Source organism: Eutrigla gurnardus (genome assembly GCF_963514095.1).
Source record: "Eutrigla gurnardus genome assembly, chromosome: 2".
Taxonomy (NCBI): Eukaryota; Metazoa; Chordata; class Actinopteri; order Perciformes; family Triglidae; genus Eutrigla; species Eutrigla gurnardus.
Window position 1 is genome coordinate 8,354,423 of NC_139916.1, and position 22,847 is coordinate 8,377,269.

Sequence of the window (22,847 nt, forward strand, 5' to 3'; positions counted from 1 at the left end):
ATGAAAAGTGATGTCATCTATGACGCAATACAAATATTTGTTTCTGAACAATTTTTGTGGATTAGATTAATTATTGATAAATCACCCTGAGCGGATTTTGTTGCCTTGCTGGCTGTTTAGCTCCTGCTTTGTCTTTATGCTAAACTAAGCTGATAGCTGTAGCTTCATATTGAGCACAAGTGTGCTTGCTTTAACAAACTGAACCACTATGTTCATTGTGTTGTATGTGTATGTTCAGTTTCTATCAATTAGAATGGGGACAGCGGTTGTTGCATCCATGGGTCGCTCTCGGAAACGGACCGTCTGCGCCGCTGGCTGGACAATCACACTGCTCAAAGAGAGCCTGGTTTAAATGTGAACGGTGTATCAATAAACCAGTTCAGTGTTTCTTATTCAAAATGAATGAAAAGCAGCTTCACAGTCACTCCTCCTTTCCATCAGTCCATCTCTTGTTGTCTAACCCTCCTCCCACATTCTCAAGACTTTCCTCTCGGTTTAACTTACTAGTCTGCTGACTCCAACACACACACACGCACACACACACACGCACACACACACACACACACACACACACACACACACACACACAGGCACTTACGTCATTGTCACTGCTCTGTGAGTGTCGTGGTTCAGTGGGCTGCCATTGAGAATAGAGGGGGCAAGGGGCCACCGTGGTCACGGGGTAAAGGTCAAGTGTTAAAGGGTCACAGATGCAAGTCACAAGGTTAAATACAATTGACCCTTTGCAGATTTTATTTTTCATGCATATCGACTTGGAAAGAAAATAAGATTTAGTTGTTTTTCCTTCCACACGAACCAGCGATCCGTTTTGGACTATTAGCTGTTTCCCCTCTAAACAAGCCACCACTTGTTTTTTCACTTGTGTGAAGACTTCACAGTTTAATTTCTATATGAGTTGTTTGTAGAAAATATTTGTTTTAAATTATGAATTTTTTGTTCCATAGTATGTTATAAATGCATGATATAAACAGTCGGTGATTTATTTATTTATTCATTCTTTCTCAACTGCAAACTGCTTATTGACCCAGAGAGGTTGTCCTAACATCCTCTGGCACATGCTCTGCCCTCCAGCTGATGCTTTTTAACTGCTTGCAATAATTTCCAATGTTAGGAATTAAGGTGGACATCAAGTCACTGAGTCCAGATCGGAAGGATTCACCCACCACACTGAACAGTCCAAGTACATACTTTTTTTTTGTAGCCACTACCTTTCATAGGTGTAGCTTGTACATCAAAATGTCCTCACCCATAGCCGGGGTCAGAGGTCAGGTGCTCAGAATTTTATTGTCCTCACCGGACGAGTGGTTGGTTAAATATGTGGCGGCCCCGGCTTTTTTCCTTCATACCGGCTGAAATGTGAAGGAACTCTACATTTGCTCTCAGTAAATGCCACGCTAGCCGGTCCCATAGCTCTGCTGTCTTAGCGAGGGAACTTTTTCTCCGAGCCGTGCTGACCACACATACTTTACATTCCTCTCTTTTTGATAGCATTCGCCATAGCTACCGAGAATGACTTGAAAGAGCATTGCAAAGCCTCTCGCAAAGGGAAAAAGTAAACTTTTTTTTATAGTGTTAAAGTGTTTTTCTTGCTGAGAACACGCTGAGCTTTCATGGTGAAGTCATTGGATTTGATGAATGACTCAGAGTTGTATTTATCCCATGTGTGCAGATATTCAGAAAGAAAAGTGAGTACGCCGTGCAACATAAGAGATTCAGAAGATTAATTTTCAAGGTGATTTTGCACGTGAATGTAAATTCCCTTGGAGCAGATAAGAAGGGCGGTACACGGTAATACCTGCTAGTCTGTGAACATGTCCTTCTCAGGAAAGTATGTGTTGTATTCGTCGTCTCGGCATCCAGTGATAAAGTTGTGCCGATGACATCTGAGCACGCCGAGGCTGTAATCCAGCCACAGATGCAGAACACGAGTGGTAATGGCACCGAGCCTGCTGTCCCACGTAGGAGCTGTCCTGGCCAAGACATGATAAGGCCCTGGGGTCAGATTGTTACCAGCAAATTGTTAACACGGCAAGAATGTTGACTCAGGGTCCCGTCGGCCAAGAAAGCACAGATCGTTTTCCAACACCAGCCGTAAGATCTGTTTTATTTGATTTATTTGAAACACTTGATCTTTATTTAATTAGCAACAAAGCAGACATTGTCCAGCCTCACATCTGATTTTTTTTTTTTATGTCAAAGTTGGATAATTTTTCCACATTTTAGTTTGAATGTGAACGAGACGTTTGAGTCTCAGCTTGCTGCCCTGAAAAGATATTTGCATCTCAGATTGGAGTCGTGTTCCAGGCAGTTGCATACTTGCAATAACGCGCGGTCGATGGCTAACCTTGCAGCGCCCGAGTGTGAGAGCGCATCGTGTTTGTTTTGTTTGTGTTTTAAACATAATTTGGCAGGAGAGCTAGAAGGGAGAGATGGGCGAAGAAAAAGGGTTTGGAGGAACGAAGAGACTGAGGATGGACACTTAGAAAGTGGTGAGAGGAGAGCTGTTTCAAATTGATTAGAGATAAGCTGAAATAAGACTAGAAATAATAAGATGTTATCAATATTGATATGAACAGGTCTCAGAGGTTGCAATTACATTAATCAGCAATCTGTGATGTTATGCCGACATACAAGGGGGTCACTAATACGGACTGAACTCTCACAAGGCCTATAGAAACACTTCATATTGAGGGTCTCGTGTTCTGGTGTGTCAGATTTGGAGCCTAATGTCTGATTCCAACCAGGAGTTTTTGAGGCCCCTCCCTCCCTATATTCTCTGTTTAAATCCACAGTGTTTACGATGAAATAACCTGCAAAAAAACCCGTTTTAAACATAAAACAAAATAAAAAGAGAGCAGTATTACTATTGCTTGATGAGATATAACACGAGCAACAGCGTCACTTCCACACAATCACCTGTTGCTATCATTGTTTCGGTGCAACCTGATATTTTCCTCGTTGCTGCTGCGTTGTTTCCTCCTGAATACGATGATGATAACGTAAATGCCTTCACTGAATGCTGAACATTTGGTTATTTCGACTGGTTGGATTTTAAAAGGCAGGAACATTTCAAGGTATAATCTTTTTAAATCTGTGTAGGATTTGTAAGTTTGCCTCGAAGATGGTTTAAAATCGTGGAATGACAACCTAAAGCATCATAACTTGTAATACTGGTTTGTCCTACTCGGGTGTTTGTAAACATTATATATGTAATCAAACCTTTTACAGCCTCAGGGTTTGTGTAAAAGTCACAGTTGGGGCACCACACCTCACTGAGAGGTTGCTGCCTCAGAGCGGTGTAAACATCCTCAATGCATTCTGTCACGCTATAAACGCAGCCTGTAATGGAGAGGTGGTATTTCAACAGAGGGCGCCATAAAGTCATCGTGGATTTGACCTTTGATCTCTGCCAGTGTGAAAGCTGCTGTAAAGATCTTAAGTAAAGTTAACTAAAAAAGAGACTGAATTCAAGGAATGAAACCAGAAAGGTGAGGAAGGCGGGAGCGAGTTGTTGTCATCCTACGGTCTTTCATTCCGTCAGCGTTTGTGTCACAACCCCGGAGCGTGTTAATAAAGCATTAGGATGAATCACCACCTGGCCCGCGCGGTGTTGTTATCCTGACGCACCCACTCCCTGGAAAAAGCCCAGACCTGTTCATAGACGCACAACACCGCAGGGGATTAAGTGGGTGTGGCAGTGCCGTGGCATGACAGGTTAATAAATAGACGCAGGAAGTAAGAAGGTTAATGACAGGAAGGCAGGAGATGAAACACCACTAAATGAAAGATGGGTGTATTAAGAGCTCAGATATCCACTTCAGTCATCCATTTAATTTTAATAATAAAGTAAACTTAAGTGCTCCAGTGTAGAAATCAAACCTGAAAAATGATGTCCAACTCTAAGCAGAACTTATTTTGTAAGAATTAAGGATGAACGATTAAGAAAAAAATAATATATAAATGCATTTATTGTGGCTGATTTATTGAAATTGTGATATCTTTGTAATATTGGAGAGAATGTAAATGTTTAGGTCATTCAAACACATTAAAATCAGCATAAACCAGCTCATGTGAGTTGAATTACTGTTTAGTGAGTATGCTTTTCTCACACTAAAGTTCATGTATGCTGAAGAAGGCAAGTTGTGGAAATGGTTCTTACCACAGTAGTTATTTGTCCCATATGGAAGAAAGAGGTGGGATTTCACCAACTTGTGTAACCGTTAATCTCCTTAGTTTACTTATTCAACCTTACAGCATGCTAACCAGAACAAAGACACTTTGTTCAAGACTGTTTCCCCCCTTTTTTCTTTAGAACATTTGAAGTCAAGTGTTTGTGATAATTGCAGGACAAATTACACTGAAGCAAATGCAACCACGGGGAAACACACACCTAATATCCAGTGGAAGGCTTCCCGCCTTAACCAGTTGAGTTGTCCATCACACCTTTTTGTGGTTTGCACTTCCTGAAAACATGGGACGCCATCCAATCCTCAACTTCATAAAGCCTTAAACAATTTAAAATTGACTTCCTCTAACACATTTTTTTTTTTTGTATGTTTTCACATGATAAAAATGTGAACGGAGCCACAAATTTCAGCTTCAGCCACTTTACTTTTAAGATGCGCCGCTTTTGAGTTTACGTCTCCCGAGTTTATTTGTAACCTGCAGCACCCTAGTAGGAGCTAGGACTGTGTGTGTGTGTGTGTGTGTGTGTGTGTGTGTGTGTGTGTGTGTGTGTGTGTGTGTGTGTGTGTGTGTGTGTGTGTGTGTGTGTGTGTGTGTGTGTGTGTGTGTGTGTGTGTGTGTGTGTGTGTGTGTGTGTGTGTGTGTGTGTGTGTGTGTGTGTGTGTGTGTGTGTGTGTGTGTGTGTGTGTGTGGAAACAATGGGTATCCAATGAGACAAGAGCCATGTTCCTTAGTTGTGAGGGGGAGGCCGGGGGGGGCATGACTGGAGGGGAGAGGTCTTTTGTGTGTGTTTGTGTGCTTGTGAGTGTATGAAAAAGGGGGAGGTGTTCGGGGAAGGTAGGGTAAGTTTAGATGTGTGTTTGTGTAGATGCACACAAACGGTGCGTTTGTTTGTTTTTGTCGTTGGCTTATGCGTGAAGACGAGAGACTGGGGGGGTAAAGTCCTCGGTATAATTAGTCTGTTAATCCAGTTTTGAGTCAGAAGTTAGGAGAGGCCTGTTTAGTGAGACAGTCATGTCCCCCCTCACTTTATCTGATAAATGTAGTTTCCAGTGCTTAACCTGCATGAAGCCCAGGATATAAATGTAAATCCACCTGCCTGAAAGCGCTTTCTCCTCCTCTAAGTTTCCCATAGTGTGTTAACTCTATACCGTGTTCTTTCCTTGGCCATATGGCAAATGTGTTTGTGTATAAAAGCAGCAGCCGCTCCCTGCTCATTATGTTCTCACTCAAACACCCAGGGGAAAGTCTTCTCGACTCTTTCCACACAAGCCATGTAATACAATTACCGTCATATTCACATTCTATTCATCCATGATGACGATACCTTTTTCCACTTTTCATCCCATTTGACTCCTGCTTTTTCCACACCAGTCCCCTTTTTATTGCAGACACAATCTGGGTGCAACCCATTTTTAAACACCAGGGGGCAGGAGAGAACCATTCTGAAATTGAGGAAACTGTAACTTTTATTTATATCTACATATCTACACTAACATGGAAGTTTCACCTCCACCTCCAAGTAAAGGAAATAATAAACAGATTATATACAAATGTTTTTATTTCTTATAAAGCGGTCTTCTTGGTATAAATAAAAAGCCGACCTTGATCTATTATAACACTATGTTCTGTTATGTTGTAACACAAAAAACTACACAGATTAAGGGGAAACAAACCGCATAAAGAGGAGCAGCTTTTAAGTTTTACCCTTATCTTTTTATCTGTCCTTTCATCCCCTCCTCCTCCACGCTTCCATATCAGTAACTAATGCATTATCACAACCCAGATAAGTTTGCACTGACTTATCAAAAGCGTCTGTGCTATCACTATAATATCCCTCGCTGTGACTTACACTCTGTGATACAGTAGCAATCGTGACATACTTTTAATGTTATTTTTTATGTTTTATTTTTTAGTTATCACCTTTTTTATATTTGCCATGCTGTACTTAAAGTACATTATGGGCATGTTTAATATCCTGTGTAAAAACTACTGCATTGTTACAGACTACTCTTTTTTTTCCTTCTTCTTCTTCTTTCATACGTTATTCCTCCCTACAAATTGAATGTGGGATGACTGCAGCTCGTTGGGTCCCTGGATGTGTTTTGGAGGGGCTGATCTCGCACGTAAAACATCCCTGATATTTGAGGCGCTCCAGGGATTTGACGGAGCATGCGCAGTGCGTCCCTCTCCGCTACAGAGGAAACCACTGGTGCAGCGTAGGAGTCATACCAAGCATAGCCTGCGTGTCAGTGCAGTCGACTTACAGCTGGCTGTGAGGAGAACTGACGCTAATCTCTTTTTTTTGTTGTTGCTCTTTAACACTGCGTTGTATTTGCCCAATATATATATATATTACAAAAGTATCTTAAACTTGGTGTCTTCTCCGCGGGCTTTTATTTTTTCATTAAAGGGTGTTTCTAGAAAACAAAAGTTGGAGGCTGGGCCTTTAGCTTGTTGACCGTCGCTTGAGAGGTGAAGAAGAAGAAGAAGAAAAAAAAAAAAAGCTGGTTCTTTTTTTTTTTTTTTTTTTTTGGGTTAAAAACTCGATAAATGCTACTAACGAAAATGGACCTGTTGAACTACCAGTACCTGGACAAAATGAACAACAACATCGGCATTCTTTGCTACGAAGGTAAGGCGAAAGGGTTTGTGGGTGTTTTTTAAAAAAACAAAACAAAAAACAAAAAAAACTCGTTAGCGACGAAGTTTTCGCTCCGCGTACTTTAAGCTAACGTTAGCCGTTACTTTACACGACACGGGGAGAGAAACGTTGCCGTCTTCAGCACACGTCGGTCGGTTTGGCTTCTACAATAGTGGTGAATATAGACTTAAATGTGTTGTATCGGTTTAAACTGGATGACAACGTAAGTTACGTGTGTTTTCCCTCCACGGGACGTAGTTTTAACCGCAAGTAACGTAGCTGTCGTCACTACTAAGTGATTATCGTAAGGCCTATTTGTTATCTGGAACAAAAAATGCAAGTGTGTTTACAAGCCCGTTGTTGTTGTCATTGTCTGAGCTGTTGGAACGGTAAGACCTGGCTAATGATTGAGATCGGAGGCTGACTAACGGACTGTGACGTGGGTGAACTGCATGGTTCTCCTGCGGTTGGTTTAACTAACGCGTTATTGCCAGTTTGCTCGGAGTTTTTGCTCTCAACTTATTGTTGCTCAACCTCTTTGATTGCTAACTTTTTATGAAATGTGTGCTTAAATGACTTTCCTTTGGTCGTATCAGGTTACAACAGCCTGAACGATTGACACAGGGGTGTTTAGTGATTTGACACAATTTTAAGGAGGACTGGTGTTTCTTCTTAGTTAGGATTGCAAGCTATTGTTTTATAGCATGATCAGTGGAGGACTTGTTATGTCATGAATGCACAGATCAGAATATTATTATAAATTGAGTGACTTTGGAGTAGTGTAACTGTTCTATGCCCTGCAGTTAGTGCTCACGTGTCAGGCGTTGTAATATCATCCAGTATTTCTTGGGGGGACTAAATATAAGTTGCATCCTCTGTCCTCGCCCCCTGATTTATCTTCTAACATGCAGATTCAACTCCAGCACTACAAATTGTCCACTTTATCAGATTTTGACATGAACTACAGCTAAGGATGTATATTGTGAAGCAAGGAAATGCTACACAGGACCTAGTATGAAAATAAAAATGTCAGGATTGTGTGATGGGACTGTTGTGGAAGGTGGTGAATATTTCGTCTGTCCCTCTGTGCTGTGCATTACCCCACTTTTCCCTGGTGTTGTGCCACAGTAAGCAGCTCCCCTCTTCATATAGGGAACTTTTAGTAGCACTCCTAGCACTAAAGAGTGTGTGACTGAAAACCCTTTTGCAGATTAGCAGGGAGGGTCAGAGAGGCAGGTGAGCAAGTGCCATCTTACAGCAGCTGGTAGATGGAACATGTATTTGTTTTTTGTTTTTTTTACGTGGTTGAGCGTGTGATTGTGATCTCTGTCAGCAGAGTTTCTGAGCTTTGTGGGAAAAAAGTATTGTGTTGCAATTCCGGTTTGACTCCAAATTGTTGCTTTTCGGCATGTGGCTTTACAGGTTTTGCACAGGCGTTTGGCACATGTTCCATTTCTGTGATAGTTCAGTGATGGTGAAGCAGATAAAACTGTCCCTGGTCAGTCTAATCTGTCAATCAGAAGGGTTTTTTTCTTTCTCATGTTTCATCTTGTCTATCGTGGGAAATTAGTTGTGAATACGTGAGGTTTCTACATTTTAGTGGTATTTTTTTATACTTAAATATCTTGAGTATCTCTGGTACTTGATGCATTAAACACAATGCTTTACTTCTATCCATGGAAGCACATCTCTACAATGTTATCCATTGTTTTTTCTGGTGTGTGTGTGTGTGTGTGTGTGTTGTTTTAAGCTGACTGAGCTAAAACTGACTCCATCATGTGCTTCACGATAAGAAAACAAAGATTAAAGGAGAGGGAAAAAGGCCAACCAGAAAAAGAGTGAAAGAAAAGCCCTTCATGTTGAAACATGTTGAGCCAAGAAAGGGGTCGGAGGAGCTTTGTGATATCGTGGGTGTGCTGACTTGTCATTGTATGCAGTAACGCACATATATCCGACAAATGCACACATAATTATGCTTGTATGCTGATATGCATTGGAACCATAGAGCTTCATTTGTACTCTGAAGCTTTTATGTTGTTGTCATCACCATTTTCTTTAGTGCAGATGAGACAGATAAGACACTTAACTATTTATCTCACGTGTGCACGTCCATACCCTGATCGACGTTCAGTTTAATCTGAATCTGTTAATATAATAGAAAAGTGACACACATCTAAAGTATCTATCCTTTTGTTTCTGTACTGTAAAGCCCTTATTACCTTGTCTGTATGTATCCATTAACTCATCCCAGTTCTGGGTTTAGAAAAATTACATCTTTCATTGACTTGTTTTGCATGGATGAAGAGATGTGGTTTGCATATTTAAAATGAAGTTTGAATGGGAACCGGTTTCTGGGACTTAATTAAGGTAATGAAGTCATTTATTGTAGTTGGCCTTGAGGTGCTGGCAATCCGTCGTTATGATGCCAGGTAGTATGGCAGGAAAGGAGCACTGAACTGGAGTCGAACCGTGTTATTCACCTCAACCTTTCCCTGTGTGTCCTTGAACTGCCAGAATATGCATTGTTCATGCATTTTTGTTACAGTAACTGACGAAGGCAATGCCATGTTACCTACATGTGCATCATTATAAACAATCCAATCTCCTGCAATATCACTGGTTGCTCTCATTTAATGTCAAGTACTTTTTTTATTTCCCAACCACATCAAACTGCGCTGAAGTTTCACTCAGACTCTGTTGGAGGCCATGTGTTCATATGTCGTTCACTCTGTCCCTCGCTTTCTCTTTTGTCTGTTTGTTCATCTGTCTTTCTCTCGCGCTCTCCCTTTCTCTTTCTGTAAAGCTGCTATCAGTTGTAGGGCTGGCAGGGACGGGTTCAGGGGAATGCTGATCGTCCCTTTTTTGCTGCTGACCAGTAGGAAATAAACAAGGTTGAAAAACCTCCTCAAAGCCACGTACCTTTTGTCAACTTCTCTCCCTCTTTGTCTGTCTGTCTTCCATGCTCTCCCTTCCTCTGTCAGAGATCAAACCAATCTAACATCCGGTTTAAAAGTTCAGCTCGCACAGAGAAGAACTTCTGTGGAAAAGTTTTTTGTATGTAATTTTAGACCCTTTAAAACCTCTGTGGACCTGGAAAATAAAGGCAACCCAGAGGGCTCGGATCAGGTTACAGAGAAAGTCAGCCAAAAAAAATCACTTTGCAGAGAGAGAAGAGGGCATGCTTGGACTCATCCTTTTTTAAAATATCTTAAGGGGAAATGAGGGAGAGAGCGAGAGGGAAATGAAGAGATAGGAGGGGGGGTTGACCTCCGTCTGTAATCCAATCTCATCCTGATACAAGCTGTTTGAAGCTTGGTCAAGAGAAACAGGCTTTGATCGAGTGGACCTAATGAACCCAAAGAGCAGAGAGGGGAAAGTATAGCGTGGTGTTTTTTGTGCTGTAGTCCTCCTTCCACTGATTGTCTGCGGGTTGAACAAAACAAAAGAGTATTTTCTCATAATATTGCAGTGCTATTTATGTACTGGATAAATATACATTCAAACGTTCCTTCTCTCATTGTCATTTCTCCCTATTTCTGCTATTTATTTGCAATTTATTTTACCTGCCGCTGTGCAAATATAATTCGGTTATATAGAAACACTCGTACACACATTTGACTATTAAAAGCATGTATTGGTGAGAGAGGCATCCCTCACAGGTTATGAAGAAAATCTGTCCATGCACCTGCCAGTTTATTAGGTACTCCTAGCTAGAATTGTCAGGATTGTAGGATTTAATGCAGGGCTGCAGTAGTTTTAGACAAGTGTACCTAACTGGTCACGGAGTGTAATGTTCCTCAAGGTCACCGCTGAGCTGCAGTTAGGTCAACAGTGTTTGACTCTACAGTCAAATGTTGGCATTTGTTGGCAGGGGAAACGCTCCCAGATTCATCCCTTGTTGAGCACTTTACTCCCGAACCTCTGACAAGCCATTATGTGTCCTGGATCCTGATTGGACAGTGTGGTGTCACAGTCTCCCTTCTTTTATCGCCATCCCTCTGTCCTGCCAAAAACAATGATGTCACCCTTGTTGCCATGGTACACAGTGGGGCGAGCAGGAACATGCCAGATAGAGAGAGGGAGAGAGAAGGGGGGGGAGGTGCTGCTGTGTTTAGGAGGCCATGCTAAAACTAAACACACATAGAGGAACAGTGGAGGAATGGAGCACATGTTTTACTATAGCACAAAGCCTTAATGATATTATTGTTTTTGGTTAAAACTGGTTCTCACACAGATTTAGTGACCTTGTGAAGGCAAAAGTCATGGTTTCCTCCTCCAGAACACTGTCCACTGTAGTTTACAGAAAACTTCCTCTAGTGTCAGTCAGCAGAACATGATTGCACAGTGACATTACTATCCATAATATTGCATTTCTTTTCATTTCTTTTAAAATAAACACCATTTATTGATACAAGAATGATTAAGTTTTGTATTTTTGAAAGCATAGCAGAAGCATAAACATTTAAAACAATACTGTTTAATGATTCCATTGCACTATATACAGTGTAATTTGAAATAAATCTGTAGCTATAAATTAATAATAAAAAAATATAGCTAACTCTGGAACAGCTAAGAAGCTCTACACTATCCCTGTCAAATAAATACATAAAACATATTACTGGGGTTTCATGTCTTATGTTTTTTTGTTGTTTTTCTTGTTTTTAGCTAAACTGGAACAACCAATTATCGTGGCATTGCAAGAGATAGCCTCGTGTTATTGTGTTTTTTCCTCTATGTGAGTAGTTATGGAGAAAGCTGCATGTAGCAATGGGAGTTTTAGTCTGGGTTTTATGTTTTGTTTGGGAAAAGTCAGACAGATACATGAGGTTGAAGCAGTGGAAAGTCCCCAGGCTGAGACAGAGCCAGTGGTAGTTTTCCTGATTCTTTGGCTCTGACTCCCACTCACTGACAGCTCTGTAGGCCTCCTGTACTAGGACAAGATTGGAGGTTTGCAGAGAGTCAGTCACACACAGAGAACTAGTTCACACACACACACCACACAAAAACATAGGCAGAAGCCATCCACAACTATTTCCCCCCAAAACATTCCTAACCAGATACTCCTCTGCTTTTGCTAGATGTTTGTGCCTCACTCGGCAAACTGTTTAAGGCAAGACAATCCAAAGTTCGAGCAGGAACACAGTATAGTAACACTGCCATTAAGTACTTTTTATGGTCAGCTTGTTTAAAGTAGAAAAAAAATTATGCCTTCTACTTGAAAATACTATAATTCTGACTTATTACCATCATTTACACCCATGGCTAGGTGCCCATTTGGAAGTTCTAGCATGCCAGTTAACCTAAATGGCTCCAGTGTCAGTTCATACTCGGTCACGTTTGAAATGACCAAAAGTACACTCAACTGTTGCTTTGCAAACTTAATGAAACTTAATTGTACAGTTTGAACCGTTTTTTTTTAAATTGCACTGTTGCTACCCTTTAAATATGGTCTGTGGTTATCTTATTTTTTTCTTTGAGAGTTTGTAAAGGTGGAGCTCAACCGATCTCTGCCTCTTATTGACGTTTAAATTCCCAAACTTTGAGCTTCAGTATTGCTTATAATTCTTCTCCTGTCTCCCCTTTAGGTGAAGCAGCTTTGAGGGGGGACCCCAGGCTCCAGTCCCTGTCCCTGTCCTCGTCTTCTTCCTCATCCTCCTCCTCTTCGTCGTCGTCCTCCTCGTCTTCCTCCTCCATCTCCAACCACAGGACAGGTCCTCCTCCCATCAGCCCCACCAAGAGGAAGCTGAGCGGGGACCAGGGGGACAGCGACATGGATGACAACGAGCATGTGGCAAAAATGAGCCGCCTGTTTGCTGCACAGCTGTGAGTACGCGTACTGAGAAACACACACTTACACAATATAGGCTTGACAAGCTTCTTCTTCCACACAATATTGGCTTTTCTATGTGCATCTCTGTTCAGCCTTTTTTTGTTGTTTTTCTAAAAGCAATATAATCAGTGGGGTAATTTCAATAACGCTTAATCCATTATGAAAACCTTGAAAGGTAGTTCTCTTCTAGATGCTCATTACTGAGGCCAGAAAAAGTATCTCCAATTTTCTGTCACTGCAGCTGTCCCTTTTTCTGTCTGTTTCTCTCACACACAAACACACACCGTCGCCTTTTAAGAGGCCAACTTGCTGCCTGGAAGCTACATATACACTCCTGCTGCCGTGTATGCCAGTGCCCCCGTTGGACACGTGTTCTGCGGGCTCCTTGCTTGTTGAAGCTGTGCACAGACGGGCAGTCAGCCTTTCTCAGAAGTCCCAGTTTGGACTCCAGGGTGCTATGCCAGGTTTAGCTGGCTCCACAGTGTTCTCCTTATAGCCACACATCTCTGCAAGCTTAGAAACAGGGCATGCACAACAGAAAGATTACTCGCATCTCCAACGTTCCCACATTCCCACTTCCAGAGATTCCAGAGATTCTGGAGCACTGACTGATTGGCTGTGAAGGACTGCTGGGGCCAGGGGCCATGGAGCCCCCCCCCCTCCCTTTCTGTTTCTCAGTCATGGGACTCCAGCCATTGCTATTTATTGCAGAGCAGTCAAAGCTGTACAGTTTTGCATGCACGCCAATTCCTCTATATGTCCCGTTGCTGTAAATACTGGAACCCCTAAGTGCCGTCTGTGTGTTATGTGGTTAAGCATGTGCAAGCACACGGATGCATGTGTGGCTGCGCGTTCATCCGTTATTTGTTCACACTTGCACAAACTTGCTGCACATGAAGCAAATAGCTGTATTGAAATCCCTGTTGAAGGAACACTCGGTTCAAACCCTTCGCACACTCAGATATTAAAGGTAGCTGCTTGTATTCATAGCCATTTCAAGTAATCGCAATTGCAACCCCATAGCAAATGATCAAAATCACTGTTGCCGTAAAGTCCATGACAAAATAACCTGTATAAATAATAAGTATGTTCTAAACACTACAAAACACTACTTTCTTGTCCCATAACTCATAATCCAGTTGTAGGGGTGAGTCTCACCACAACAAAAGTAATTTCACATTTTGTATATGTTCCATTGCCAAGGTGACAAGGGCAGCAAAACGTTGGCGCGGCTTGTGTAACAGGTAGGCGATCTCATGACTTTTGAACCAAGTTCACTCATGGCACAGGGGGGAAGGGTCTTTGTTCCTTCATCTTGTGACCGTCTGGGCTCACATAACAAAGGATTAGCTTGTGTGTCTTGACATTTGTGCGGAGTCATCTTGTTTTCTGTTATGAACGTGTCAGTGGTGGGAGAATTAACATTTCAGTCTTTAACCAGGCAGTAAATCCATCTCACCACTTGGTATTTTATACCGTCCTAATTGTTTTTTCACTCTCTTGAGAGATATTTTTCATGTGCGATGCGGTTAACTTCTGCATACATTGATAAGGAAAAGCTCCTACTCGTGTGTCACGGGTTGGATTTTATTTTGTAAGTCGGTCTGCCAAAGTACAATGGAACTTATTGTCATATCAGCTTTTGGTTGGTGTCGCAACTCCTCGCCACAGCTTCTAAATGAGTTGAGCTTAGATTCAGTGAAAGGAAAAACTGATCTAAAATGCTGTGTTTAAGACATTTCAAACTGCTGCTTGTACCGTGATTATTCCCTAGTGCATAAAAAGCCATAATCCTTTTATTTGATCTTAACTTTAATTATGACCATGAAGTAATTTGGCTCATGGTGCTGTAGGTTAATCTCTACCCAACAAAAGTCAATTGCTAGTTGACTTGCTGCAACTTGAAGTTAAATCTCGGGGCTTTCTACCAAAGCTTTATCAAGAAAAATGTCTTTTGAAGCCAAATTGCCCCGGGGCGAGATATCTTTATTTTTAGTAATTTAATTTGAGGCCATCTTTCTATGGTAAAGGTTGTAAACTTGTTGAAACCTGCAGTCAGTCAGCCTCTGAGAAGTTTTCCTCCTCGTTTAGTGATGACACTAGAGTGGAGAATGATGGGCTGTTGTTACAGAAAAAGCTAAAAATAGCAGGTTAAAACAACCTCTATACTAAACATTGTAGGGTACTTCACAGTTCACTCCTCTTTATTTACCATGAATAAGCTTTCTGCTTCATTAAAGTTATCTGTCGATAGTGATAGGAACAGTGATTAGGTTCAATTTGACGCTGGGCTTGTTTTTTTTCACCAGACACACACACACACACACACACACACACACACACACACACACACACACACACACACACACACACACACACAAATGCACCCTACTCAAATGTCCACAGATGGTTATCTGACACTATTCTAGCGGTTGGATTTTGCTGGCTGCTTCGGTCTGTGTAGCATGTTTTTGTCTACAATGAGTGTTGCCTGCTCCTGCATGTTTATGAGCTTTTGTGTTAAAAAAAAACAACCTTTTCTCTGTTTTGCTTTAATGGCAGTTTTCCTGTGTCCTCACATTGTCAGTTGCTAAATGCTGCTTGAAGTTGGCTTTTCTTTTGTCTGTAAGTTCAGTCATATTTGAGGTGTGTACACGCAGACAGACACCTGACACTTCAGGCTTTAGGCAGGGCTATGAAGGAGGAAGCTCTGGTTTCTTTTGTTGTCCAATCACAACAAGCTGAAGATAGGGGGAGGCACAGGCAGGGGTGAGAGGAAAAAAAACCCTTCTGAGCAAACTGATTTTTTTTTATTTATTTTTTATGTGCGGCAGTATTAACAGGCATGGTAAATGGGTGGATTTGGTTTTGTCAACAGCCGATGCATTTAAGAATGTGGCTGTGAGTATATTTTTCTCAGCCATCCGAGTGTTTTATTAGTGAAGTCACTATTGCGTTACAGAAAAGTTTATGGCACGTTAAATTCTGCATATTAAAAAATCTGAGTGAAAACCCTGGCAGCCGTTCTGGCAAGCCGATAGGTGGATGCGATCTCTGTTCTGAGTCTGCATGCACGCACATGTGTCGTCCTGTGTACTGTCCGTACATGCATGTGTGCTTGGCCGTCTGTGATCATCCTGTGTGTGTGTGGTGAGAGGGCTCCTTGTCAGACAGAAGGGGCTACTTTCTCATTTTCTCTGAGGAGTAGGAGGAGTCTTGAACAAAGAAGCCTTATCCTGTCCACTGGAGCCTGCGGGCTGGAAGCTTGCTGCTGCTTGCTCGCCTCCCAGCCACTCTGCATTTGTAGACCTGCCAGTATAAAAGTCCTCTTGCTCAGCTGTTTCATTCCTCCTTAAGTATAAGAGCCACTCACAGAGCAAGGTCTATGCTTTTAATTGGGGAATATAACTGCAGGAAAGTGTATTTGCAGCAGGCTGGTTACATGTGACTCGGTGGGCACTAAGTTTGTTAATTTCCTCAGGGACAAATTAAGAATGTATTGTCTTTCATTGTTACCACATTGAGTGTGTTTTTTCAATATTGTTATTTAATTAAATTGTTATAATAGCACATACAAATTGATGCTTTGATAATTCCCGCACCTCAAATGCTATCTATGCGGGGAGTGGGGACAGTGAAAGTGTGGGCTCCATGGTAGCTCTGTCAGTTTAACTGACTATCAGCGAGGGTCAATTAAGTCAGATTGTATGTACCTGTTGACCTGGTCATCATTGCATGGAGTAAATGTTACTTTTCATGTTCTTATTATTCATGCTCGTTAGTCCGATGATTGGGCTGGATTTTCATAGGACAATGATTACCAAGCCATGTTTTTCGAAGAACTACGTAATCTTTCTTTCCCATTCATGCATGACTTATGTTACTCTTAAAGGTAATTCTGTGGGAGCTGAAAAGCAAAATCCAAATTGCACTAAGTACTGTAGCATACATGAACTACAGCTGCTTTCTACTGGGAACTTCATCAGCAAGTTGTTCTCATGGAAGTTTCCCCATAGGCCAAATGGGGAGAAAATACGAGAGGTGGAGTCTGTGTGTGTGTGTGTCCGTGTCCGTGTGTGTGTGTCCGTGTGTGTGTGTGTGTCCGTGTGTGTATGTGTGTGTCCGTGTGTGTGTGTGTGTGTGTGTGAGACCAAGCCAGGTGAAGTCATTGTTACCCTCTTGTTTTACATAGGACTGAGCTGTTTGTGTAGTGTGTGAGCATGTGAGAAAAGAGGGAGAGCATGTGGGAGTTTTTTTTCTCTCTCTGTGCGCGCTCATGTTGTTTTCTTTGCCGTCTTGTTGTGGTTGTTCCCATATCCGATCCGTCCCAGCTTTGATAACAAAGGATTTTCTTCAGTTCTCTTTCTCTGCACTCAGTTAACTGTCAAATATGTTTGATTTTTATCAGGATTTCTGCATGAGTGGAATTCTAAAAGACTTAAAAGTGCTGTATAAAGAGATGAATGGAAATGATGCAAACGTTTCTCTAACTTGCTTCAGGTATAAAGTAAATACGTGATTATAAGGTGGCGCTTTGACGACTTCTATATCATGTTTAATTGCATGTTGTATGTGGCGGACGATAATAGTCTGTTACACAGCATTTACTTTGTGTTTTGACCTCTTGATTTTCAATGTAAAACATGAACTTTAAAAACAACGTATACATACAGGTACATGAATTAAATTTGCCCTAAGGTTTAGGAGCAGTGGGCTGCTGTGTAGCAATCTGGGGAGCAACTTGGTGTTCAGTGTCTGCGTAAGGACACTTTGACATGCAGACACTGGAAGTTGGGAATCGAACCTCCAACTTTGTGGTTAAGGGACTACCCCGCTCTACCCACTAAGCCACAGCCGCCCCTTTTTTGAAAAAAAGGATACAAATATTATTGCTGACTTCCTCATCGTCCTGCTACTAAAACGTGGGCCGAGAAGAGTAAACTGTGTTGAGATGTTTGAATATTTTATATACATAGCCCGGGTACGCCCTGTGGCTCAATTTCTGAGTGTGTGTGCGTGCGTGGGTGTGTATATATCCATTTTGTGGGTTTCTGCAGAGCTTGGGCCTGCTTGTAGCCTGTGGTTGAGCCTTCATCCTCCTCTACTCTTTTCTTTTTTGTCATCTTCTCCTCTACGCCCTGATTCTTCCCAGATGTTTCCTGTGTGTGTATCTCTCCCTCTGTGTTCTCGCTGTTTTATTTCTTAAAGGAGTAGGATAGTAACCTCTGCCCAACCAAAGATTTATAGTGAGGTTTTCTCTGAAGGCTTTAGAGCACAATTGTGAGAAAAGACATGGGACTTTTATAACTCCTGTATCATTGCCTCAGAGTAAAATAAAGCTAACTCACCAAATTGGCAGTCTACTATTTAACTAAACCTGGAAGACAAAACCATATTTTTTTTTTCTGCAGTTCATGTATTTATATTCTTTTTATTTAGTTTTCCATTGTGACAATAAGGCACGTTGGCTCGTTCAAAGCAGCTTGTTAAGCCAGCATGAACAAATTACAAGTTTTCAGATTTTTACAGGAATACGATTTTTTCTTTTTAAGTCATTCAGACACATGATCACAGTCATGATCTTCAGCTTGAGGTTAACTTGAAGACAGGGTGTCATGTGAACGGCTACTTAAAAGGCTGTACTTAATGACAGATCTGAGTGGTGTAATATTGTTCGGGATATATGACTATATCATTTATGTATTGGGGGTTGGACGCTGGGTTTTAAATTAAGGGATCTTCCAGCGAATGCCCACCACAGTGACTGCCTACCACTAATGCCAGGCTACACAAAACCCAGGCTCTAGTAAAATAGAATCAAATAAATATCCACTCTCTACTTCGCTGTGTCAAGCTGTCCGTTCTGATGTCAGTCACACGATTCTCATTTTCCAAAATGAACTGAGAAGAAAAGCCTGATTTATCGTATCAACTCCCCGCTCTACAGTTAATAATTATTCTGATGCAAGTTGACGTATGTCTGAAATCATTAATGTAAGACAATGCATTCCTTGTTTTAGCACTTAAACAAGGACTCATGAATATATATTTTAGCAAAATTTAGGATGATGGTGGACGTTTTCACCCATCAAGAATCAACCCATATCTGTAACACCTGAAACACCACCTTGTAGCTGATTAATGTCAGCCAACTGGATGTTGCTGGGCACTTCATTCTCATTAATAACTTCCATTAAGAATTATTGCACATGAATTATTATCGGAAAATTGGCTATAGCTGTGTCTGACCTCACTGGCAATTTACTAGCTTCCAGCTTCTATGCGTCTTAAACAAGACTGTTGCCAACAAGTGAATAGAGACGACAACACGCCGGCTGCTCCACCTTTTACAGCCTCATTGTTTATTGTGTGTACTCGCGCTCATAGTTCATTTATAGCCTAACGTTAGCCAAATATGGAAGTATCATAAACTTGGGTTTACCACAGAGCTTATTTTCTGCAATAATCCAAAATCCAATGGAAAAATCTCACTGGCTTTTTTATCGAGGGGAACCAGTGAGACGCTAACCGCCAGGGTTGGCCTACAGAAATACCCCGTCCCTGTAGCACTCTATTTACTGTGCACCATCGGAGTGTGTAAATGCATCCATTATATAGTGCCCTCAGTGTACGAAATGTCCAAAATCTGAATTTACTGCTCACTATTGAGTGCAGTATGTGGGGTTATTATAGCTACCCCACCTCAGTGCTGTGTGGCCGTGGCGTTTACTCCATATTGATCCAAGGGTGCTAATTAAACTCAGTGAACATTTATGGTGAATTCACCACCTTCGTCTGTCTCTTTCGCTCTCTCTCGCTCTGTTAGCTCGCATCCTCTCCTCTAGCTTCAGACCTGGCAACCCTCTCTCTTCAGCTCTCCTGTGTCTCATGGGTAGCCCTCGCCCTCCGCCTATCCCTCTCTCCCCCCTGCTGTGACCCTATCGATAATTGAGAGGTGAGTAAGAGAGACAAAGACACAGGGTAGGTTTTCAATGCCTGATCCCCGGCATGAAATGCGGTCCCGGGTTTGGAGGGCAATGAGGCGAGGGGAAGGCGGGTGCGGTGGTGGATTCGACAGCCACGCCATTCATTGGTGGGATTTGTTGATCCCGTTCACTGGCTCCTGCGACGGCCCCTCTTGTGTGAGGATGTGGGCATGCCTGCTCTTTGGCAGTGATTAAAGTTTGGAACAACTTCCATGACTTAACTCAAGACCCAGCTGCTGGGAGGGCATGAGAGAGGGAGCGCTTTATTTTCTGTTTGCCTCGAAGCTAATCTGCTGACGATTATTTATATTTGAAGATAACACGGTTATACAGGGTTGGGAGGACTTTGGTTAAGAGCGTTTGATAAAGCGATGTTTCCTGTAGAACTAATTTAAACAATGTATTCATTATTATGGCCTGCTATTTATGTGATTAACTTCACAATGCAGTTTTTTTTTTTTTAACTTTTTGATAAAGAATTAAACTGAAAACTGATGGTAAAACACAAAAGCTTGTTGGTTAGCCGTCAGCCAGGGTTTATATAAATGCTGCCAATTCTCCCTCTTTAACCCTCAGGAAGTTTGCTGCTGATTGTGAGGGGAAAAAAGAGAAAGAAAGACTAAGAGAGAAAAAAGAAAAGGGGGGTCTCTGCTAATGTAAGCTCTCGGCACAAACGAAGGAAACTACTGACCCCGCTCTTTCTCATAGTAGAGGTCCGGACCATTCACATGCAGCCTCCCCCTCTCCCCACCTCTCTCCAGCTCTTCCTCTTTCCCTCTCTGTATTCTGTGGGGACTATTTATTTGTGGAGGACGCTGCTGTGTGCTCCAGATGCTTGACCCAGCAGTCAGGTTGCCTGGTCCCATGGATTTACAACTGTTTGCCTGAACTTGTTGTTTTGCATCCAAACAACACCTTAAAAGGCTGCTGCTCTCACTCTTGAGTCTGTTTTTGTATTCTGATTCAGACTTTTTCTGGAGAAATGCCTCATGGTGCCTGGCAAAGAAGAAAGGGAGAATTAGCCCCCCAAAAATAATGTAACATTTAATTTAAGTTTATTTTATTTGGACAACCTAGGCAATGTCATTGGAAGTCATTGTCATCAGAGCTGCGAGATGTTGTGATATATATTCCCACCCTAAAAAAAGTCTCTGGTGCAAATGAACTACCTGTGATGAAACGAGAAAGGAAAAACTTAAGCAGCCTCGAGCACCAAACCCACGAGTTTTGAGACTTCACCCTTGTTTTTGTGCGAGTGGAAACGCTGCTGGCCTCACAATGGGTGAACCAATTACTCTCCAAAGTATTTTTGATGTGATGCGGCAAATGAAGCTCGACATGATTTCACACATTGACCCTAAAATAGATCCACTTGGACCAAGAATCGAAACAGACGCTCCGATCTACGATTCATAGGCACACCTGACAAAGGTATCCTCAGCTTCATGAGTAATCTGATTCCACAGCTTCTAGGTGAAGCAAACTTCTCCGTTCCTCCTATGATTGAGCGCTGTCGTCGCACTGGTATCATATCATGGACAACGTCAAAGACAAGGGTCCCAGGCCGATCTTGGTAGAGTTTCAGTACTTTCAAGACCAGCTGAAGATAATGAAACTAGCCAGGGACAAGAAGGACTCACTTCAGTACAAAGCAAGGGCTAGCTTTGGAGAGCATTGTTGGAGTGTGCGTGGGTGTGTGAGTGTGTTTGTCCTTGTGCTTATTTGTTGGAAATTATGTTTAGTACTTACTCTTTATTATCTTTGTATTGTTTGTCATTATTGTAAGGACCCCCTCGAAAATGAGATGGTACATCTCAAGGGTCTATCCTTGAAATAAAGAAATAAAGAATAAAAGCTGCACTGAGGAAACCATTTTAAAAGACAGAGAGCCCCATTTACAATTGCTCTTTTGTTTGTTTTCTCTTTTCTCCCTCATCTCTCTCTCTCACTCTCAGCTACCTCTCTGTCTAAATTTGTCTCACTTCTGCTTGTCTTTTTTCTGTCCAGTTTCTATCACAACACTGCTCAGCCCCTCCCACCCCCACCCCTAAAATAAATACACAGCCCAATGTGGAGGTCAAACTAATGTGCCGCTCTGACTGTACCTCGCTTCCCCTCCGCTCCCTAGGAAACCTAACGGAGACTACCGCAGCTCCCCCATCTCCAAGGACCGGAGCCGGAGCCCAATGGAGCGCGTGGTGGTGCCCAGCGCTCTCGGAGTCCATAGCAACCACCTGTACAGCCATGCCCACCACCACCATCACCACCTTGCCAGCTTAGCCGGCATGGACCAGCCGCTGGCGCTCACCAAAAACAGCATGGTCGAACCTGCACGCAGCAGCACAGCAGCTATGGCCACGGTGCCACACACAGTCAGTGCTGTGGAACGCCAACAGGTGAGACGCACTTCCTGTCTCTTTGGTTACAGCAATGACTACAATTTGTCAACTCAGTAGGTCCCCCCATATGATGCTTTCAGTAGCCAGTCTCCATGGAGGGTGGAGTATACATTTCCTATTTGGCTTGTTGGCCAAAAATGTTTTAAAACCCTAGTGGTCCCTGAATCATTCCGTCAAGCTTCAAGCCTTCAAGTCTTCTTTACTTGAGTTTTTTAACATTCCACTTTATTTTTATTCACTCTTCTTACACCCAGTCCTGACACAGTTGTGTATGTCGTTTTTGGTGATATTTAAACAGTGAATTTGTGTTTCAGAATCGTCCCTCGGTGATCACGTGCGCCCCAGCCAACAACCGCAACTGCAACCTGTCTCACTGTCCAGTCTCCCACAACGGCTGTGCAAGCCTCGCTAACAACTACAGGAGAATAAACAGTGAGTGCATCGACAAACATACTTACTTACATACAGGCAGACTTTTGACATCCTAGATCTCTCTCTCTGATACCAATTGTTACCAAATAATTGTCCCTTAAAGTGGATATCATTATGTAAAAGTTAGTTTCCCACACAGTGAAGTTGGTGGGAAACCTCTCCGTGAGAGTAAATCACCCTCCAGAGAACTGCTCATAATCTCCACATTCAGACTCGTAGAACTAGTGATGCTGAAAGAAATTGTCCCAGTTTTCTGTCAGTGAGTCTCGGAGGTCTCAGCATGCATTATTTACTGGCCTGTCTGTTATCTTTGTTCTGTAAAAGTCACTCGAGGCCTCGGCCAAACATGT

General features: G+C 42.2%; 1 protein-coding gene across 3 annotated transcripts in view; it reads left to right on the top strand.

Annotated features, from left to right (window-relative positions):
- vgll4b (vestigial-like family member 4b) overlaps nt 1-22,847 on the top strand; it is a 325,618-nt gene that overhangs the window by 8,738 nt on the left and 294,033 nt on the right. The window contains exons 1-4 of one of the 3 annotated variants that reach the window (XM_084035684.1): nt 6,457-6,841; nt 12,436-12,673; nt 21,795-22,062; nt 22,380-22,497. In XM_084035684.1, coding sequence (XP_083891810.1) covers nt 6,760-6,841; nt 12,436-12,673; nt 21,795-22,062; nt 22,380-22,497 — 706 coding nt within the window. In that variant the 5' untranslated portion in view covers nt 6,457-6,759. Of the gene's footprint in view, nt 1-6,456; nt 6,842-12,435; nt 12,674-21,794; nt 22,063-22,379; nt 22,498-22,847 lie in introns of those variants that run through there. The other 2 variants (XM_084035683.1, XM_084035685.1) reach the window with 2 other exon arrangements.